General features: G+C 49.8%; 1 protein-coding gene and 1 long non-coding RNA gene across 6 annotated transcripts; one reads left to right on the top strand and one right to left on the bottom strand.

Annotated features, from left to right (window-relative positions):
- Nucleotides 1–1,704: 1,704 nt before the first annotated feature.
- Nucleotides 1,705–15,592, top strand: MAPK13 (mitogen-activated protein kinase 13). Of its 5 annotated transcripts, none has more exons than XM_087761612.1 (13): nucleotides 1,705–2,653; nucleotides 3,394–3,602; nucleotides 7,451–7,580; nucleotides 7,961–8,019; nucleotides 9,159–9,267; nucleotides 10,347–10,376; nucleotides 10,811–10,858; nucleotides 11,788–11,902; nucleotides 12,265–12,336; nucleotides 12,864–12,943; nucleotides 13,404–13,482; nucleotides 14,767–14,943; nucleotides 15,291–15,592. In XM_087761612.1, the coding sequence occupies exons 2-13, from the start codon at nucleotides 3,484–3,486 to the stop codon at nucleotides 15,368–15,370; spliced, it is 1,098 nt and encodes a 365-aa protein (XP_087617738.1). In that variant the 5' UTR covers nucleotides 1,705–2,653; nucleotides 3,394–3,483; the 3' UTR covers nucleotides 15,371–15,592. The 5 variants fall into 5 exon arrangements, with proteins under 5 accessions (XP_087617738.1, XP_087617736.1, XP_087617737.1 ...); XM_087761610.1 differs by having other exon boundaries at nucleotides 1,705–3,168; nucleotides 3,399–3,602; XM_087761611.1 differs by lacking the exon at nucleotides 1,705–2,653 and adding an exon at nucleotides 2,890–3,008.
- LOC148055246 (uncharacterized) lies at nucleotides 3,154–10,166 on the bottom strand. The gene is made up of 3 exons (XR_015705654.1): nucleotides 10,042–10,166; nucleotides 3,857–4,009; nucleotides 3,154–3,351 (listed from the first exon to the last, which is right to left on the bottom strand). It is a non-coding gene; the product is annotated as an uncharacterized LOC148055246 (long non-coding RNA).
- Nucleotides 15,593–20,992: the final 5,400 nt, after the last annotated feature.

Below are 20,992 nucleotides of genomic sequence, written 5' to 3'. Positions count from 1 at the left end.
TCCGCTCCTCTCACGCTCTCCAGCGTCAGGGCTGTTGGAAACTGCAGCCTGTCGAGGCTCGGCTTACACAGCTTGGTAGCTTTGTACCTTTCCGACTCAAAACCTTGTCCTTCATAAGATGCAGAGAACGTGACAGCACGCGATACTGAGGATGTGGATTCACCAAGGTTTTCTGGAGATGTGAAACCGTAGCTTCTTGTCCCGTTGCCGTCCATATCCCCCCTGGTAATGCCCAGGGCTGCTTCCGACTTGGTTTTCTTCACCCAGCAGCCACTGCCCATCGGGCAAGGCAAGCGCGTTAAAGCTGGTTACTCAAAAAGTCTCAGCTCCCGTGCTGTCCTTGCAGGGGAAACTCAGTAATGAAGGTGAGGGTGGAGTGGTGGGAAGAGTGCCAACGAGGTGGAAGGGAGAGACAGACAGACAGACGATAAAGCTGTAGGGACGGGTGCCTTATGGTCTTCCACTTTCCTTCCCATGCACCCCCGGGCCTGCACTCATCCTGCAGGAACTGCCTTTTTCCTCTGGGTCCCCTGGGTTGCCTTCTGCTGTCCTTAAGTTTGGAGGCATCCCGTGGCCCCGTTTGCATTTCGGTGTGCCCCAGGACCCTCAATTCACGTTTTGGGTTGCCCGCAAGCCCTCCACATGCCTTCTGGTGAGCCTCCACGCCCTGTGTTTGCCCTGCAGCGGGCCACAAAGTTCTCCATTTAGATTTCTCCCCTCTCCCACAGTTTTCTGGGTGCTTTTTGGTGTCCTTCACCATCAGCCAGTTTTCCTTCTGCTTTGGGAGCCCTCCCTGGCCTTCCCGTGCCCCAGACAGGTGCCCTGCAGCCCGTTGCTCCAGGAGACGACAGACCAACCGTTTCCCACCGGAGCGAGGGGCAGGCTCCCGCTCCCGGGACTTGTTACGCGCATGACTGAAGAAACCCTCGCCTTCTCCTTTGCCCTCGCGGCTGCATTTGCGCCCCCTTCGCACCGAGCGAGGGGCTGTCAGGGAGCCCAGGGCGGGATGGTGGAATCATAGAACCGCTGAGGTTGGAAAAGACCTTTGAGATCATCCAGTCCAACCGTTAACCCAGCACTGCCAAGGCCACCACTAAACCATGTCCCTCAGCACCACATCTCCCCGGCTTTTAAATCCCCCCAGGGATGGGGACTCAGCCCCTGCCCTGGGCAGCCTGGGCCAGGGCCCGACAGCCCTTTGGGGGAAGGAGTTTTCCCTAATACCCAACCCAAACCTGCCCTGGTGCAGCTTGAGGCCGTTCCCTCTCGTCCCATCGCTTGTTCCTGGGGAGAAGAGACCGACCCCCCCGGCTCCAGCCTCCTTTCAGGCAGTTGCAGAGAGCGATGAGGGCTCCCCTCAGCCTCCTCTTCTCCAGGCTGAGCCCCCCCAGCTCCCCCAGCCGCTCCTCCCCAGCCTTGGGCTCCAGCCCCTGCGCCAGCCTCGCTGCCCTGCTCTGGCCACGCTCCAGCCCCTCCATGGCCTTCTTGGGGTGAGGGGCCCAGTGCTGAGCACAGCATTCGAGGGGCGGCCTCACCAGTGCCCAGCACAGGGGGACCATCACCTCCCTGCTCCTGCTGGCCACACCATTCCTGATACAAGCCAGGATGCCACTGGCCCCCTTGGCCACCTGGGCACACTGCTGGCTCATGTTCAGCGGCTGTCGACCAGCATCCCCAGGCCCTTTCCCGCCGGGCAGCTCCCAGCCGCTCCTCCCCACGCCTGCAGCGGTGCCTGGGGTTGCTGTGCCCCCAGTGCAGGACCCGGCCCTGAGCCTTGCTGCCCCTCACCCAGTGGCCTGGGCCCATCGCCCCAGCCTGGCCAGGGCCCTCTGCAGAGCCTCCCTGCCCCCCAGCAGATCAACGCTCCCACCCAACGTGGTGTCACCTGCAAACTGACTGAGGGTGCCCTCGATCCCCTCATCCAGATCATTTCTGCGGGCTCCCCGCTGCTGCCGCTCCCCGAGTTTTGCTGCCTACTGTGTAAGTTGTTCTCGCCATCTCTTAACAGGCCTGATGGTGAGGTGACCCAGCAGGGGTTAAGGTGGGCATCTTGTACGTCTGTACGTGGGGTTTCAGCATTTCTCAAGAAAGCAGCAGGGACATAAGGCATAGCGTCTTTCCGGGTATGCAACAGCTTGTCGCCTTTCCCAGTCGCCGTCAGAGTACCATGTTTTCCCTAGAACCTTTGCAGCTCGCAGCAGGCCCCTCAGAGATTACAAGCATCAGGACTTCACTTATTTTATGGGCCTGTAGCAGGGCCTGTGGGAAGATGGAAGGCGCTGGCAGAAGGCAGGGCACAGCTCGGAAGAGCAGCTCCCGAGGAGCGGCCGACACGGGGGGTTCAGGGGTGCAAATACGGGGCGGGAGCTGTCAGGAAGGAGCAGGCTTCCTTCCCGGAAAGTTCAGGAGAGAAGTGGTTTCTAAAGCTTTGGGCCCAGGGGATGGTTGGGAAAGGGAGGCGGGTTCGGCAGCCTTTCTCAGATGGGTTTTGCCGTTGGATTTGGGTTTCGCTGAGGTCTGTTCTGTTCTAGTCTCCCCACAGGCGATGGGAGGTACGACAAAGTCACGAGAGATGCAGCGTGAACTGTCCAGGTCTCCACATCCCAACGTGCAGGGCCGCATGTCAGACAAGTCTCATCTCAGAAAGCATTAGGTACATTAAAATACAGTGTATATTATAATATACTGTGGCGATCCCCCTGTGCCAGCCTTTGCGCTTTGTGACACCCTTGTTTCCAGGAAGGGTGGCTTTCTCCATCCAGTGCTTTGCGCACTCTAAGCTTAAGGCAGATGAGCAAACTGCCCACTGCTCCTCCAGCCGCCTTTATGCCTCCGGGTGGTTTGCCCCTCCCCTTTCCCAGGGGATTGTGGGAAGGGTGGTGGGTGGAGCCGGCATCCATGAGCTGCAATGTCTCCTCAGGGAGCTCATCTTGCTCCTGTTTCTCTGGTGTCCGTGCTCTGCTGTTCCTTCAGTCGATTGCAGCCTTTGAGCTGTCTAAGCTATTTGGGTAGGCGTGTTCTGCGCTGTGGCTTGTCCCCCAGATTTCCTGGCTCGACAAGTCCTTACTCATCCACTTGTTCAGAGCGGGGATTCTCACGAGACCTCCTCCGAGCCCCACGAGGACATTTCTCGGCTGGCGGCCCGGTGGATGCAGCAGAGCGGGAGCTGTAGGTGACGGCGGGGCTGCTGGGGGTGTGCCTGCCATGGGGCTGGGTGCTCAGCTCCTATAGCAGGGTCCGGAGGCACCTGCACAAGACCGAGGCGTGTCAAGAATCCTGATGCCTCACCTCCGCCAATGTGGAGGCGGAAGGAGGAGGGCCCAAAGACATGTCCCTTCACGCTTGCAACAGCTGAAAACAGAGAAGGAAACTCACTAGAGCCTTTTTTACCAGCGCAGGAGACCTCGCTGTCCCGCTCTCACCCCAGAAGCCCTCCCGTACGCCAGGACTCTGGGGGGGTGGCAGTCCCACACCCGCCGGGCGATGAACATCGCAAGGAGAAGAGGCTTCTACAGACAGGAGGTGAACAAAACCCTCTGGGAGCTGCCCAGGAGATACACGTCCCTCCACCCCGTGGGGTCCGGAGCCTACGGCTCGGTGTGGTGAGTGGGGTCCTGCCTGCGCCGAGTTGGGGGTGTTTAAAGTATCGCGCCGGGGGGGGAAATGAGGAGGTGCCTGTCAGCACCCCTCCATTAGGAGAGGCCATTTGCATGTGTGATGAAGGCGGTTTGCCTCCTGCTCCAGCGCGGGCAGCGGATTGGAGACTTGGTCGCTTGAAGAAACCGAGAACCGAGATGTTTCCTCTTGTGGTCGCCCTGGGTGGGCAGAGAGGGGAAAGTTTCCCACCAGAGCTCACCTCGGTGGGGCGTCCTTAGGCAGCGACTCGAGGACCAGGTAGGCAGCGCTGCCAGGTGCTGCGGGGCGCCTCGGGGTCTCACCTCGACGCTGGGGGGTCAGGCAGCTTTTGAGTTGCCTTGGTCTCGAGCTTGTCTTACGGGAGGGTTTCTGTCTGGCAGCAAAGGGGGAAAAAATACGTGGGTGTCAGGAAGCCGTTTGTCAATGATAACAGAGTTGGGTGCTGAACAAAGCACTGAATCTCCAGGGACGGGGTGGCTGCAGTGCGTCCTCGCTGCTTAGTGCAAGGCAGCTGATGCTGGGCTGCCTGGGGAAAGGAGCTGGACAATACAACCCCCGCCTTGATACTGCTTCCAGCTCGAAATCGTAAAATAGATAGAATTGTTGTAAACCAGGATCAGTGACAGACTGGGACTTCCTTCCCGGCTGACGAGAACCCTCAACCTACGAGAGAGCAGCATGAGCTGCTGTTAATTAATCAGTTGGGCAAAGGTGCCTGTAGTGAGAGCAAGCAGGAGTCAGATCTTGCCTGGTTTACACTGGTGAACTGGGGGAGACTTTTTGAACGATTAATTATGAAGCAGCCCATAGATAGGATCTGAATGGAGCCCTTGTTTCATAACACACCGAGCTAAAATAAATATTAAAAACAGGTGTGTCCCCTTTTGTAGATGTTGGGCAAAGTCTATCTGCCGACTGTCCCGCCACGGATCCAGACACCCTGGGGCCCAGGTTCTGTCCTTGTCCCCTGGCTGCCTATTTACCAAGTGGCACCCAGTGTTTCCTTTCCCCACTTTGCTGTCCGGGTGCATTTAAGCTTCTGAGATGCTTGAATGAGTCCTGCAAAATCAGACAAGACTAAACTTGAACTTTTTTTACATTTCTACAGTGTGTTCTGGTTTTTATCATAAGGGAAAGCAGGAAGACTAAAAGAAAATAGACAGGACAAAAAAGGGAAGAGGGAAATCCTTGCAAAGTTTCCTTGCCCACCGGAAAAAAACAAACAATAAGACAAATCTCTTACTGGTCCCTGTGAAAGTCTCGGCTGCTCTGGAGGTCTCGGGGAGGGAGGGATGGGTGTTAAAATGGGCCGCGGGGGGGGTGGTATTGCATGGACAGTGCTCAGCAGGGAGGGTTCGGTGCCGATTCCCGTACAAAGCAGAGGTGGAAGCGTGTGGAGTAAGGATTTGCTGTCCTCTGCTGGGAATTGCTGGGAAGCTTTCTTATCGCAGCGTTATTCAGAGCTGCTGGCTCTCAAGCAGCTGAGAAACTAACTCAGGAAAAAGAACAAAGATGTGTTTCTTCCCTCATTAATTCTGCCAAAATCTGTAGTGATTTGGCTTCCAGCTGAATGTAGTTGTGGAAGAAGAGTCTTCCGACCCTTCCAACGCTGGTCTTGCCAATCGCTGCCAGTCAAGGCAGGGACACAGCTCTGCCTGGCCGGTGTCATCCCGAACTTCAGCCATTCATTAAATCTGTGCTGGGAAGAACGTGGTGGGCTGTCCCGGCTGCATCAGCTGGATTAACTCTTAGCTGTGCCTCCTGGCAAGGGTGACAGGAATGCTGTTTGTACGGGGCAGGCTGAAGCTCCATCACCCCAACACTCTGTGCTGAGCGGTGGGGTTAGATGCTCTGTAGGCCGGCAGCTGGGAAGGCAGGTAAGAACATGTACCCTCAGATTAGGAAACCTGCCTTGAATTCTGCAGAAGCTGTTTGACTTCGTGGTCCGAGTCCCTTCCTCTCACATCCCTGGCTCCTCAGAAAACGTTACACTGAGCTGTCCCCTCTGCTGACAGCCGCTGACGTCCTGAAACTGAGACAACTCTTCGCTGTCCTCCTAAGATATCCTATGCCATCTTCAGTGCTGAAGCTGCCTCACGCGGCTGTTCCAGCACTTCCTTTGCTTTTCCCGACTGAATGCATTGACGAAATTGCCGTCACACCTCTCGCAGGATGTGTCTGCTCTTGTCACACGCGACTTAGAGCAACTGGAAGGGACCTCAGTGGCCAAGAGCAGGGAGGTTGCCCAGTGGTACCGGCGAGGTTGTGTCTGCTCGCTAGATGAGCGCTGCTGATAGCCCAGACTGCCAGAGGACGCACCACAACTGATTGCTTGTGGCTGACAATCAGGGAAAGCTGTGCAAGAGGCTTCCAAGATTTGCAGCAAGGAACTGCTAACCCCTCCTCAGTACTGAAGCGAAGGGAAAGCCACGTGGAGCGGGATGTTCCCACCTCTCCTAATGCAATCAGCCCTAAACCCAGCAAAATGCATGCAAAATTTGATTGCGTTATTATAGATGGCATTTCCCTGTTTATTTAAGAAGTCTTGCCTCTGCGTGACGGCCCTGGACGTCATGGTAGTGTTGCTTTACAGCTTTATGGTACCTGCCCCTCCCCGTCTCGGGTCCTCTGAGAGCCTCGAGGAAGGAGCGGTGGCTGGAGTCTGGCGGTCAGGGACGGCGGCGGGGTGAACCACACCGCCCTTCGGAGAAGGCAGCAGGGGAAATGTGTCTGTGCGAGGCTGGAGGACACGCGCAAAGTGCTAATGCCCACGTTCACGTGGGTTCGGTTACCCTGTGCAGCTAAAAGCCGTGGGACTAAACATGCCGATCTCCAGCCCTTTCGTTTCCCCAGGAGATGAGATAAGGATTTACAAAGTCGGGGGAGCTGCTCTGGAAACCCACAGCGCAATTTGGCAAGGAAAAACCCTTTCTTCATCTGTTTGCCTCTTGGAGGGGTCAAGGAAGGGCTGAGGCACCAATGTGGAATAGGGTGCACCAAGACCCCCCAGAAAACACCACCGAGAATCCCAAACGACAGCTATCTCTGCCTGAGGACCTCCCTCCCCACTTCTCATCTGGTGAAACCCGGGGCCTGATCAAAGAGCCTCCAGAAGCAGAGAAAGTGTTGCAGGATCGCCCTGTCCAGATACAAACAGTAAACGTGACCAGAGGGAACAACACGTCACGGCTCCAGCGACGGCTGTTGTACCATGTTTTCATTAGCTTTGTAAGACTCATTTTCAGCCAGACCTGCTTTTACACAGCAGCATACATATAGCATCAAAGATCCCGCATGCAGGAGAGTTAATTCCAGCAGCCTGTATTTTCAGCATGTGGCATCCACTGTCTTTGCTCCAGAATACAGCGAAGGCGGCTGACGTACCTTAAAAGATGACAACTTCCAAGCAGATGGCAAGGCAGAAATTACTTTATTCCCTTATCTGCTTGCGTTAGGGAAGGAGAAGGCAGAGTCAGAACTAATCCTGACCTTTAACCATTCGTGTTTCCCTCTTCTCATGGCTCTGTTAGCTCCAGCTCGTTTCTGCAGGTTAAGGGGAATAAAGATGAGCCGTTAATACTTTGCTTGGTATCCCACCTAGTCCTCCAAAGAGCGCGGGCTGTGCTCTGCTGCCCAGAGTCACACAGGGTAACATCTGGGTGGGCAGAGCTCCACTGGCTTTCTCAAGGCCTTTCTTTGCTGGTCTTCCACGAGCTCCAGAATTCACTCTTCTCTAGGAGCAGACCTTTGGTATTGCAAAATTTGTTAAAACTTACTGCCAATGTCAGAACTGGGTTTTATTTGTCTGCTGCAGTTCAGCCATAGACAAGAAGACAGGGGAGAAAGTGGCTATCAAGAAGCTCTGCCGCCCATTCCAGTCGGAGATCTTCGCCAAGAGAGCATACAGAGAGCTCATGCTGCTGAAGCACATGCAGCACGAGAACGTAAGTACTCATTTCTCTCCATTCCTGATGAAACAAGGGGGTTTTCTTGCCACCTGGGAGCAAGTCCTTTCTGGTGGCATCACCTTTATTTTAATTGAGAGGTCCCGACATTTGGCACGTGCAGGCAGTCTCGGGGTTTAATTGCTACCTGTCTGCTGCGCCCCATTGGCACCAGGCTGAAGCAGATGTGTAATGGGTGCTCCCGTGTGTTAGTAAGAGGAAAAGCAGCTGGGCAGCATAGTGAGGAGTCCTTGGATTCCTCAGATGGAGTTCTTGGTGCTCACCCATGTGCATGTGCCTTTGGAGAGCTGCTACCTGAGTCCCACGTGCACAGCAAATGCTTTCCAGGTTTAAATGTGAACTCCTCTCTTTTCCATCAGGTCATTGGGCTGCTTGATGTCTTCACCTCCGCCACCTCCTTCCAGGGATTCCAGGACTTGTAAGTTTGGAATTTGCATTCCCTCTGTCTAGGCTGAGCCATTGCCCAAGACACCTGGGACTTAGCAGCGGGATAACAGACCAGGTTGAGTCCAACAGACTGAGTTGAAAAGGGGCCAGACTAAAGCCAGACATCCCCAAGTCACAAGGAGAATCAAAAGCACAAGTCAGTTCCCATGGCTGAAACACCGAGAATACATAAACAGATCCATGCCACGCTCACAGCTGGGAGAACGCGGTATATAGAGAGAAACGTATGTGACCAAGAGGCGTTACATTCCATGGCATATCACGTGTAGCGTGACCTATGCTAACACACGGCCTGTGTGACTGCTGAGCTAAGAGGCTGCACTCAGAATGGGAAAAGTATTGTTCATCAGGCCCTGGGGTAATTAAACTGAGAATTTTAAAGATCTGGCTTTCTTTGCATCTTGATTCTGGCTGTTCATTTGGGTTTCGGTGGGGTTGTTTTTTTTGGCATCTCCCTCAGTGTTGATGGTCAGGCTGGACGAGTCGTTTTCCCTTCCCCATCCTTGGGCACGAGCAGCGTGCACCTGGGTTTGGGTTTTTGGCTGATGGCTGGGTAGTTAGCAGCCTGCAAGAAAAGTGTTTGAAGGTTCTCAGAGCAGTTCCTGCTGGAAGACCGTCAGCTAATTAGCAGTCTCGGCAGGCAGGCCAAAGACTGAAGGAAGCTAGATGTTGTCTTCCGAGGCAGGGCTGGAGAACATTAGAAAGATAAATTTGGGAGCCAACGCAGCAGTTTTGCAAGAGTCTTCAAAGCTGCGCAAGATGTTCCAGCTCCCAGATGGTGTAAAGCCATCCGGAATTGAACATCACTTGAGGTCTAAAGTAAACTAATTCAGGACTGTTAAAAGTTTGGAAGATCCTTGTTCTTACTTGACGTCAGATATCTGATTTGAGGGGAGGAGAAAGGGCAATTTTCAGAGCAGGTTGAAATCCCAGCATCACTGCAGGCTATGCTAGTTAGACATCGCATTCTAGAACGTTCTCACAACAACTCGTCTTAGTGACAGTAAGTTATACAGCCAAAAAAAAAAAACCAAACCAAGTGAGAACAAGACTGGTCTGGTTCCCTATGTTTTTCTTCTAGACTCAGGGCCTTGTCTTCCTGCCTTTTAGCTACCTGGTGATGCCATACATGCGGACAGATTTACAAAAGATCATGGGACATGAATTCAGTGATGAAAAGATCCAGTACCTGGTCTACCAAATGCTGAAAGGGCTGAAGGTAGGTGGGTCTGGAGGAGTTTAGTGACTTCCCGTGTCTTCTCTACACATCACCTCTGGGCTGACCATAACAAAACCCCCTTCCAGCACCATATAGGAAGATTTGGGGGTTTACGGCATCCCCTGAGAACAGGTATTTGCTGTTGAGCTACTCTTGTTTCCAGCACACATCAATCAAAACGACTGCTCGTTCACATCAGTCATTCAGGTATCGAAGCAATCAGCGGTCATAGACCTTACAATGTTTTTTCTGTGACGGCGGTTGCGTCACTCTTTGACTTGCCCAAACCCTTAGCAAAACGCTACGTAGAAAGGAAGAGGCTGGTAGCAAAGGGAGCTTCTGCTGAATTCCTAACTGTGGTTCTCGGGGGGAGAAGACAGAGGGAATGATTTTCTATTCCATAGAATAAGGACAGGATATGCTGCTTTAACTGGCTTTGAGAGAGCAGCAAGCAATCCCTGCAAACCCTCAGATGTAGCGAGAGTGTCTTAATGCTGCCCTCTGTAATAACCTTCACCTGGAGTCAGAGCAGTGGCCTACAGGCATCCATGAGTTCACCTTAACAACCCCTTTCCCCAGATCACTGGTATCTTGAGTTTAAATAAAGGGGGGAGGAACACACAAAAGGTTTAACTGGTGTGAGAGAAGCCATGTGGTCAGTTTTTGCAACTCGAATCTGATTTCCAATTCGGTGTTTTCATTATGAGACCTTTTTCCACAGTTTAACACCCAAACCAACAAAGTTTTCATGCCGTCTACTGACCACGTTCCTACCTGTAATCCTGATGCCTTTGTTTGATAGTTTGAAGCTTTTGGGTTATTCGCTGTAAGGAACTATTGCTCCATACCTCCTCTTCTGCTCTATGCCTCTTCTTTAGACTGGCAATATGATTGCATATATTGTCAGAAATTCAGTGTGGAGATTTCTATTCAAACTGCTGCCCCGGGGGCCGGGGACCTGCAGCAGGCTGCAGAGTTGTGTTCTCAGCAAGTTCTTGGTTGTAGCGCTCGTTTCTCTGCTGGAGAACAGAAAGTCTTGTCTGCTGGTGATCACACTGTGGCTTCTCTTTTTATTGCAGTATATTCATTCAGCCGGAATCATCCACAGGGTAAGTTCATGTGCACTGTTACTCCGATTTTTGTCTGTTTAGGGGAAACACAGCTTGGTCATAAAACTAATAAACTCCTAAACATCATTTCACTAATAGCCCTGTCTGCTCGGAGGTCTCTCTGGCGTCCTCCCTCTTCTCCCTCCTACACCCTATATGTGTTCGGATTTGCTCGTTTGTGCAGCATTTTGAGCAAAGGCTGTATTTTCTGACGAGCTGTGAATCATTTTATGATGCTTTTTGAATTAAAACTGTTTCAGAAAAAAACAAAAATAGTAATCTAAAGCTGTACAGTATAGCAGGCATGGTGTCTTTGCTGTACGGACTCGGGATGTTATGGGATCCCATCAAAGGCAAGCGGAGGTTTGGCTGAGGCTTGTGTTGATGCGCTGCAAATCAAAACATCCTTATTATTCTGCTCTTGTCTGTTGTAGGACCTGAAGCCAGGCAACCTGGCTGTGAATGAAGACTGTCAGCTAAAGGTAGGTGGAAAAGCCCCACTTTGTAGCACGTAGCATATCAGATCATGGAGGAACTGCACTGCCAGCAGGAATTTGGCACCGTCACGTTTTCTCTTGCTTTCGGAGACTTGATTCGAGGCGTTTCATTACTCAGCGGTTGCAGGCAGTGGGAAATACTCACCTGCTGATGTAACTTGCTGAATCAGGGCCCAAGACTTGGAATGAACATCCTGTCGCCGTAATTCCTGCAGCACGGCAGTTCGTAACGACTTCCCAAACAGATTCAATACTGCTGAGCAATACTTGCGTTAGGTGAAAGATCCCTGAAGGATAACTGGATTCATCCACAGCTACCCTTTGGTTCTCACTGACATGATGGTTGTGATTCCAGACAAAGTTACTTCCAGTATTGCTCTGAAGGGTTTGCTCGCAGCTCGCTGGTGCGGTGCTGTAGCTGTAATGTATATTACAGGGAGTGGCTCTGTTGCTCGTAAACGTTGGGTCAAGCCATGTTCATCTCCAGTATTGAGGGAGAGGCCATCCCCTGTCAGCTGTAAGGTGTTTTTATAGGAAAGAGTGAGTCGTGGTGGCCTGGGAGTGTGCCTTCACCGCCAGGTTATAGAACAACTCAATTAAATGAAGCTCATAGAGTTGAAACTTAAGTTTCAAGAAAGGAAGTGACCTTCCAGGTAGCACACAGCACTGAGCCTTTCAGCAGGGTCTTCACACAACTGGTTTTGCAACTGGCTTGCAATTTACAGTGGAATTAAGACTGCGAAACCTGTTATTTCTTTGAACTGTCCCGTGGGTAGCTGTGGTGTAGCTGGAGCTTCATTATCATCTGATTGGATCTGCTTCGTTTCCTCTTTTGAAGTAGATTCTCACTTGCCCATAGGATTTCTCTTTTCTTTCCTGCCCTTCCTTCTCCCTCTTCCTTTGGTGAACTGCAGATCTTGGATTTTGGCTTGGCCAGACACGCTGATGCTGAAATGACCGGCTACGTGGTTACGCGCTGGTACAGAGCCCCAGAAGTCATTCTGAACTGGATGCATTACAACCAGACAGGTGAGCTGCCTTGCTTCAGCGATGTGACTGTCTGGTGACGAGCCCGGGGATCCCACTGTCACGCCTGGGTCAAATATCACGTAATCCTCCAGATGTTTTTCTTCTTTATCATCCATGTCCCCTGGAGCAGAGCAAGTCCCAAAGCTGTTGCACAACTCCCAAGCTAGTGCCTGCGGGAAATGATGAAAGCAGAGATTTTCACAGCATAGAAACAACAGGGGAGGGTGGAAAATGGGATTGAAATTTGAATCAGTGCTTGCTGCAAGCAACAAAGCAAGCAACAGCCCCAGCAATCATTGCTTCCTTTTGACTGTCCTTTTTTAATCTACTTTTTTTTCTCTCCTTTTTCTCTCTCTGAACAGTGGATATCTGGTCTATTGGCTGCATCATGGCAGAAATGCTGACTGGGAAAACGCTGTTTAAAGGAAAAGACTGTATCCTTTCAAGCTGAACCTTTTCCCTGGGAGGGGTAAATAGTTCTTGGCGTGTGTGAAAGGGCTTTTATGAGTGAGGCTACTGAGAGAACTAGGTGTCAGTCTGGTTTACCAGGAGGTAATCGCAGGGACCAGTGGGTCTTTTTCGTGAGGAAAACGCAGAGAAGATAGGAGGGGGCCAAGCCACCCTTAGAAATACACCTCTGTGCTGGCCGCTTGCATTCTACATCAGCAGTCTAACCTGGTGTGGCCACAGCTCCATCCCGAAACCTGAGGGCACATGCCCTGGCAGGGTTGTGCAAGCAAAATTATCCGTTGATGAAAATGGCATCCCGGGAGGAGAGCCTTTGAGCTCTTTTTGCCAGTCTAATGAGTCTGTGCTTGTGGGGCTCCGTTGGGTTTGTATCATAACCTCCTCGTAGCTGCCATGGGTCCTCGGGCTCTCCTGCACCCAGTCCGCAGGTTGAACTGTTGGGTGGTGTCCAAGGCTCACTCCTAGCTGGGTGATCTTTAACATAGCCTGCTAGACCTAGATCAACTGACTCAGATCCTGAAAGTAACGGGGCATCCAGGAGAAGACTTCGTGGAGAAGCTGGAGGACAAAGCGGTAAGAAGGTTCACTGTGGATTCAGGTCTTGCTGGCAGAGGTGTGGTGGGGAGAGGTTAACTTGGACGTGTCTTTGAGATGGGAGAGGCGTGGCTTCTACAGCAGAGAAGCGACAGCAATCTTCTCCCCGGGGAAGGAAGATGTTTCTCTTTGCTAGTGGCACATCTGATGGATTTGGTGTTGCGCTGGGAACTGGTGTGGACTGCAGGGTCTCCTGGGTGAGGTGCCTGATGCCCCAGCAAACCGCTGACCTCCTCTGTTCTCCAGTTTGGCCCTTAAAGCAGGAATATTTCTGTATCTCAATTGATAAAAATAGTTCCTTGCCAACTGGTCACTGAAATGTGACATCTGGGATGATTTGCTCTTCATTTGCCTTTGCTCATCATGAGACCTGAGAGCTGTCTTTGCCCTGGCACTTGTCCACGTGCAGTAAATGTCTGTGCTTTCCTTTCTCTTTCAGGCTAAGAGTTATATCAAGTCCCTTCCTAAAATCCCCAAGAAGGATTTGTCTGTGCTTTTCCCCAAAGCCAACCCGCAGGGTAAGTCAGTCACCTCCAGCATTTCTCACGAGCTCACAGCTGGAAGGGAGGCAGGCTGACCGCCACAGCTGTGGCGATTTTCTTTCTCTTCTTTCTCATAACTTCCTGCTACTTCCTCCCTTGCAGGTTGTGCCCCTGCCCCTCCCCAGGGCAAATATGTATGAATTAAAAGCAAAATTATTCTTTATTGGCATTAGAATGGCAATGTTCTGCTGTTCATGGCCATTTACTTGAATTTTGTATTTATTATTTGATTTTAAAATTACACGGCCTGTAACATACAATATTTAAGGAAGAGATAAACTTCTGACTCTGGTATCAACGAGCCAGAAGAGACCGGGTGCTGGATATAACGGGATGTCTAGGTGGTGGGATGCAAATTACGGGATTAGGACAGTTGCGTATATCAGCTCCACTTGGTATGAAAGTTGGGATGAATTTTGGCTGATACTGGCTTCCAGAGCTTGGTGCTTGTAGCCAAGCAGGTGATACTAGGATCGGTAGCATTTAGATAAACAAACCAGCTCTTCTTTTTTCATTATTATTTCTCAGCCCCACATCTAAGAAATCATAGGTTTTGATAAAGTGCTAGGAGAGCCCCACAGTAAATTTTTTTTTTTTTAGAGTACAGCTTAGATCGTAACTGTTTGTTGAACACCTGGATCTATTGATACTTAACAGGCGGCTGAAATGTGCGATTTTCAGCGTAAAAATTGATCCCTTACACGGAGCTCTTTTCCCAAGTAGATTAGAGGTGAGAGCGAGCAAAACTCTTCTAAAAGCTGAAAGGAAGAAAGCATTAAGCTGTTAAAACCAAGGGGGAACAAAGCTGACAGACTTGTTGGTAGCTAAGTTTCCTGCCTTCCTGTTTACTAGGGATGTATAGATTTCTATATAGATTACTCATATTAAGACTACTTTGAGTTGCGGGGGTCAGAGCGAAAGCAAATTATTAAAACTGAAAAATATCTTGAAGCTATTGGCTCGCTGTTTATGTTCTTGCAGCCCCATCCGCGCAGCAAGGCTCATTGAAGACTAATTTGTTATTTCTGCCCGATTTACACCTCCACTTCTGTTAGTAAGAGCTCCCTGAGGCTGCTGTTGAGCAGATTTTGCATCCCCACTGATGGGAGCGCCACGCTACCTTGGCCAGGTTGAGGAATCTCTCATTTTCAGGTCTGGAGGTGCAGTACTGGAAACGCTAGTCCCATCACTTGCAGGGTTCATGCACAGGATGCCTGTTCTCCGTCGCACCTTGCTGAGCCCTATTCCTGTCTTCTACAGCAGTGGACCTGCTTGACAAGATGTTGCAGCTGGATGTGGAAAAGCGCCTTACAGCGACGGAGGCGTTGGCTCACCCCTATTTCGACCAGTTCCGAGACGTTGAGGAGGAGACAGAAGCGCAAGAGTCCTATGATGATTCTCTGGAACATGAAAAGCTTTCGATAGATGAGTGGAGAAGTAAGAAGTTTCTCTTCTTTGACGTTCCTGTCTAGCACGGGACTTTTCTGCCTCTCTCTTTCCTGTGCACATGCTGAGTAAGGCTGCAGCTGCCTGCTGGTGCCTCGATGGTCGTGCACATCTCCCTTGCCTTGCTCTTGCTTTTATGCGTTCAGCAAAGATCCCTCCGTCTCTTCAGGCAGACTCTTTTTTTACCTCTCTGCTTTCTGTCTCTTCCTCCCAGCTTGTACCTGCCGTATCCTCTCCACTGAACACCTCCTCTTTGCGCATCTAACAAACTTTCATTTCTGTCCTCAAAAATCACACGTGCTAGTGATATTCACGATTATTTTGTTCTGTTTTTCAAGAGCATATTTACAAGGAGATCTTGTCGTTCAGTCCCATTGCACGGAAGGACTCAAAGAAGCGAAGTGGGATGTCGTTGTAGCGACTGGTGCGGCTGTGGCTGGGGTTTGCTTCTCCTGGATGACGGATCGGCTTTACTCCACGCTGCCTTGCTGGTGGCCATCGTTTGGCCTGTGGGACTTCTCTGTGTGCAGACACAAGGATGCCGCCGTGCTGTGGGCATTGGACTTTGTTCTACTAAAGGGGGAATCACCCCAAACAGTTTTCAACACAAAAGATAAATATATTCTCATTGAAACTTTAAGTGGGAGAATTTTACCTGGTATTTCTTTTCTTTTTTATTATTTTTTTTAATATGTGTCCCCTTGAGAGAGTAGGGGTTTCATTGCTCCCTTCTCATTAGTCTTTCCAGGCACAGGTTTTAGTACATTCATTATGGATAAGGTAAAGAAAAAGGTAACATTGTCCGGGAATTATTTTACCCAAGCAAAATAATCAGAAATAGCGAAATTCAGCATAGCCAGAGTTTATCCAGTCTAACTCTGAGTGCGTCCCCTTTCCCTGAGCAGTCAAACAGCATCCAGCACAGCGAGGTTGCTGGAATGGTGTCGGCTCCAGGACACCATGGGAATCCAGTCGATCATGGGATCAGTCTGTGTTCAGAGCAGCTCCAAACTCTTGCTGTACACATAGCTCCCTGCCAGGGTGCTTCCCCCTCTGGACGGCCGCCACCTCCTCTTTTTGCTCTGCTTATTTCATTCCCTGGGTTTTGATCAGTGCCGTCGCCTCCTTACTGCTAGCTGCAAACACGTCCTGGGAATTCAAGGCCACTGTCCCACACTGATAGACCAGGTATCCCAAGGAGCTGGTTATCATCAAACAGTCCTGCTGCCCCGTCTTTCTGCTCAGCCTGGTTTCCCCAACACTTCCCTCTTCGGTTCTCTCTTCGCCAGGCTTATCTCTCGCTGAGCACCCTCTCCCTGGCGTCGCCCTGCCTGCCTGCCCCAGGCTGCCTTTATCTCGGCAGGGCTGGTGTTTCCTTACGTAGCCCAGCCGTGTGGCCCCTTATATCCTCATTCCTTCTGCCCTGTGGGATCAGTTAAACCAGGGATCCTCTGCTTCAGTTCTCTTTTAAGGGCTGCTTGTTCCTTGGTATGAAGAGACATTTAAACTGATTGTTTGGAAAATAGTCAATTGTCAGTCCTAAGGCTCAGTTCTCAAAGTAACTAACAAAAAGTTCATATATTGGGGGGGGGGGGGGGGAAGCATAAAAATATGTTGCATGAACAATCTAGCATTAGCAGAAAGAGGAACATAATAATTCAACTCAGCGAGCACAGAAAATAATTTTGGATATCTTAGTTTCTTGGTATCAGATTAGCTCCTTCAGTCAGCATCATTATAAATTGCATCTAAGATAATCTTATTCAATAGAATATCTCACAGAAACCACTACAGGCTAGAAAACGTCCTTGTGAATAAGAGCTTCACAGATTCCTTTTACTGTGCTTTCATTGAGGTTTTGCATTTCTTATTTGTCTATGCAAATTTTAATTCATTCATTTATTTAGTGAATAATTCTTGGTAGCTACAAGAAATTGCCTTCTCTGAGATGCTCAGAGTCCCTGTGTGCGACGGGGTGGGACTGTGCAGTGCTGCTGGCACTCGGCTGGGGAGAGCACGCGTCCCGGCCAGCTGCACCCAGCCCTGCCCTAACACACTGGTTCTTTAGGAGATGTAGAGTTTTATATGAGATGAAAAACAACACAATAATCTCTTTTTTGCTCCTGGATACGGACAAGAAAAAATGTAGGACGATGCGAGAAAATGCTTATTCAACTTGCCTGGATTTAATTGCTTTGGAAAGGTGTTCAGATAGCATTGTGATAAAACGAGTGCGATACATAAACAGAGGGAGGTTGTTTTATGAACCCAGACCAACCAGCCAGTCCTCTGGCTCCTCCCTCCAGGGAAAGTTTGTTCCATCTTTTGGTTCTACAGTGTGCTAAATAGCTCATTCAAATGTAAAAGTATGTTTTGATCTTTAAAGTTATTTGATGTACTGGAGGTATACTGATAGCATCTGAAGCCTGGCATTTTTTGATGTGTATGTGTCAGTATGTCCCAAGCCACCACTCAAGTACATATGTGTTTTTCCTGTAAATGTTATTACCATTAGAACAGAGGAGAGATGGAAAAATAATTACAAGAACGAAATAAGCAAATGGGATCTGAAAGTGACTGTGGTGTTATCACAGTTGCGGTTGCAGGTTCTTGCCTTAGTGAGTTTGGGTCTCATATGAGCACCTAAATACTGGTGCTCAGAGTAAGCCAAGCGTAACTGATCCCCAGGGTGGGAGACTTCGGGGTAGCACATGTGGAAGAGCAGGGTTTGGGGGGGCAAGGGGATTCCAAGATAGTTTCAAAGTCTGACACTTTTGTTATGTAAATTCCTGGCTCTCTTTCTAATTCATCTCGATGATCTTGCAGACAATACCTCTCGTTAGTCCTTTTGAAATACATCCCACGGACACTTGATGTGGCTTATTTGAAAGCAACTTAACTGCTAGGTCTTGACCACTGGTATCTGAGGTGAGCAGGAGATTGGACAGTATTTTTTTTTTTTTGAGAATTCCTCCTCTATGCTTGGCAGTTTTCATTGTCCATGTGCTAAACAGTTAATTGCCAGAGTTTCCTAGGTACGATGGGGTCTTTGGGGGCTATTTATCCCCTCTCTGCAGTGCTACAGAATATATTTTTTCCTCTGACAGGCCTTTATTTATTCCTGCACAAAATATGAATGAGTATGCTTCACTCCCACAAAAAAATCTTTAAATATGTAGTAGGATGCCCCCCAACCTGTCACATATTCCTTTAAACACAACTTCGCTTAATAATCAGAGTCCTGGAAATGCTAATTACTAACCCAAAATTTATAGAGGTACTTATAAAAAAAAAGACCTCATTTTCTGCTGGTTATACGCTGAGCAGGACACAAATGCAGAGGCATCTATAAAGAGTGATTCTCCAATCAGGCATCTACCTGCAGCTTTGCTGATGGATGGAAATTGTTAGTTTTCCTGAATGGACTCTATTGAACCTCTGGATAGGTTACATGTCCCTACATATTAATGTTAGCGCAGAGAACAGCCTGAGCAGTAACGGAGCCGTGATTCACTCAGGTTCAATACCTTCTGGGGTCTGACAGTCTGCACAGGAGCTCAGGCTTAGGCAGTCGGTCCCTTTGGCAGGGGTGTTCCGGGAAGCTATCAAGCGTAAGGCTCACCAGCAGTAGTAACGTAGGTTTGTTGGATGTAAAACAATGTAAAAAGTATGCACACAAATATAGATCTGTTTCGGACCTACAGTTTTTCCCTGTGATTGTAGGTGCTTGGTTGCCGACGAGCTGTCCTACTATTAAGGTCTCTTGCCAATGTTTTCTGCCTGCAGCTGACAGCAAAAACTACAAATATCTCTGAATTGCTGCAATCGCATCCCAAATCCTTTCCTGTACATTGGTGGCAACGCACAGATCCACCCTGCAATCCAGAGGGGTGACTGCGGCTCATGCAAACATATTCGAACTGGCTTAAAGGTACTGAGCTTGGTATTAATAGCGCAGCCGGTGAAGTAGCAAGGAGCCCAGCGCAAATTTGCCTAAATATTTACTCAGGATCTTCAGAAATTTTTTCAGCCTGTGCTGAATCCGGTGTATCTGCAGATCCACAGCTTATTGATATAGTCGCTAGATGATAGTCAACGCTAGGCAGGTACGACTGTTAGTTGTGATAACACCTTTGGACTGCAGCATGAATATCTTCTCAGTTGGCATCTTCTTCCCCGCTACGGTCGGTCAGGTTCAGCTGGTCATTCCAAAGTCCATCCCAAGGGACATGTGCCAAGAGACAAGTGCGTTCTCTGTGCGAGAGCTCAGTGCACGCAGTCCCCAGGGCTATAGAAAAGTATTTGTTGAGAAGGTATAAGAACTCGGTAATATATGCAGTATTTCTCAACTCGCCACCCCTTCTGTAGCTGCTGAGTCATTTTGGTTTGGTTTAGCCGGGACGTACGCTTTCAGTACTCTCTAATTTTCTTCTTTGCCTTAAGTGATACCTGGTTTTGCTGTATGGACCTCAAATAAGGGAAAACTGCAACATGACCAGAATTTTCTGAGCTGTCATCTCCACTGGGAGCTGGACAAGGTGACATTGTGTTTCTTGGCTGTCTCTGTTGCAGCTCATGCTGTGTAGTACTCGGGATAACCCTCCAGCAGCTGCAGCTTTTTGATATGACAGTGTTGACGTTACCCTGCTGTAGCTGCACAGATGCTCCGCGCTGATGAGATGCGGTTTCTCTTGGCTCATATCTCTCTGGGTTGTGTACAAGCCCTTTGCCTCGCTCCGCTCTTAGGTAGGGACGGTGAGCACAGAACCATTGTGGTGTTCCCTCAGTTCCCTTGAAATCCAATGGTTTTGTTACAAAGCGCTCCAAAGAGCTGGGCTGGAGGACACCCAGTGGTGTCCTGCTGACTCTGTCTTGAAGAACCCCAGCTTGATGAGAGTCAGGGACCATCCTTTCTTCTTCCGAAGTGTGAGACAACCTGCATTTTCCTTGAAGAGTGGAAGGGAGAAGTTCCAGCTGCATCAGTCAAACAGCAGTTGAAATATTGTCCTTTTGAACTGGCATCTGACTTGGCTGCCATGTCCACTGCGTAATCTTTAACAGAGGTCAGAGAGGAGCACTCTGCAGCTGCCATAAACATCTCGGAGTGCTGCAGAGGTACAGAACTGCCTGGGCCCTGGTAAAATGAGGCTTGGTGGTTAGCGGTGGAGGGTCATCGACCAGGTGAGTGTGCGTGAACACACAGGGAGATGCCTCAGGGCTGTGGGTGAGGCAGGCTGGCCTCCTGCCTATATGGAGCTATAGACATAGAGAGGCAGAGAAGTCTTAAAAGCTCAGTCTTGTAGAGAAAAAGTGAGCAAATCTACAGAGGCTTTTGGAGTATAGAGCTTTCTTTCAGAAAGTCATCTGTTAAGGTGAAGAACCCATTCAGACAGAATTCATAAATCACTTCAAATGGGAATTTAAGGGCGTGATTTCTTCATCATCTTGCCCCTCTTCAAAAGGGGATAGGCGGACCTGAAGAGGATTGGAGTTTGCTGGCTGTTTGTAATGATGGCTGAGGGAGAAAACATCTTCATGATAAAGTAATATACTGAGCAATCTGCTGGTAGTTGAAAAGAAGCCTCCATAGCTTTGGAGAATAACCTGAGATGCCCTTCGGGAATTGTCTGTCTGACCAGAGGACGAGCACGGAAGAGGCACTGGGGACTTCTGATACGAACGGGTGTTAGAAGAACAAGCGTGAACACAACGGAGTACACAGGTTTTGCTGTCAGTGAGAGCGAGTGCTACTCTACTTGTTTTCCCACGTTGAAAAGTTTCTTCAGTATCAGTCTTTCTGCTGAATATACTTCTTCTGTTTCAGGGCCTGGGTTTCTCAGTAGGTTTTCTCTTTTGTGAGCTTACACTGAATGCTCTGAAATTGCAAGAGCAATCTCAACAGCTGGTGTGTGGGCTCCACGCTCTGGTTTCATTAATTCACCCACCAACCCTGTACCGTGACCCTTCAGCACACTGTCCAGGAGCCAAGCACTACTTCCCAATATCCTGACAAATGTGGGGAGCTGGTGCTCTGCAAGCC

The sequence above is a fragment of the Nipponia nippon genome, unplaced genomic scaffold (genome assembly GCF_047370975.1).
Source record: "Nipponia nippon isolate SJK-2023a ecotype South Korea unplaced genomic scaffold, ASM4737097v1 scaffold_25, whole genome shotgun sequence".
NCBI lineage: Eukaryota > Metazoa > Chordata > Aves > Pelecaniformes > Threskiornithidae > Nipponia > Nipponia nippon.
This window is presented reverse-complemented; position numbering and strand designations above follow the sequence as displayed.

Bases quoted from the DNA above. Each gene is read 5' to 3' on its own strand.
- MAPK13 (XM_087761610.1), top strand. From the start codon at position 2,909: ATGTCTCCTCAGGGAGCTCATCTTGCTCCTGTTTCTCTGGTGTCCGTG. The intron at 9,268-10,346 runs GTAGGTGGGTCT...TTTTTATTGCAG, and splicing joins AAATGCTGAAAGGGCTGAAG to TATATTCATTCAGCCGGAAT. The intron at 10,377-10,810 runs GTAAGTTCATGT...TGTCTGTTGTAG, and splicing joins CAGCCGGAATCATCCACAGG to GACCTGAAGCCAGGCAACCT.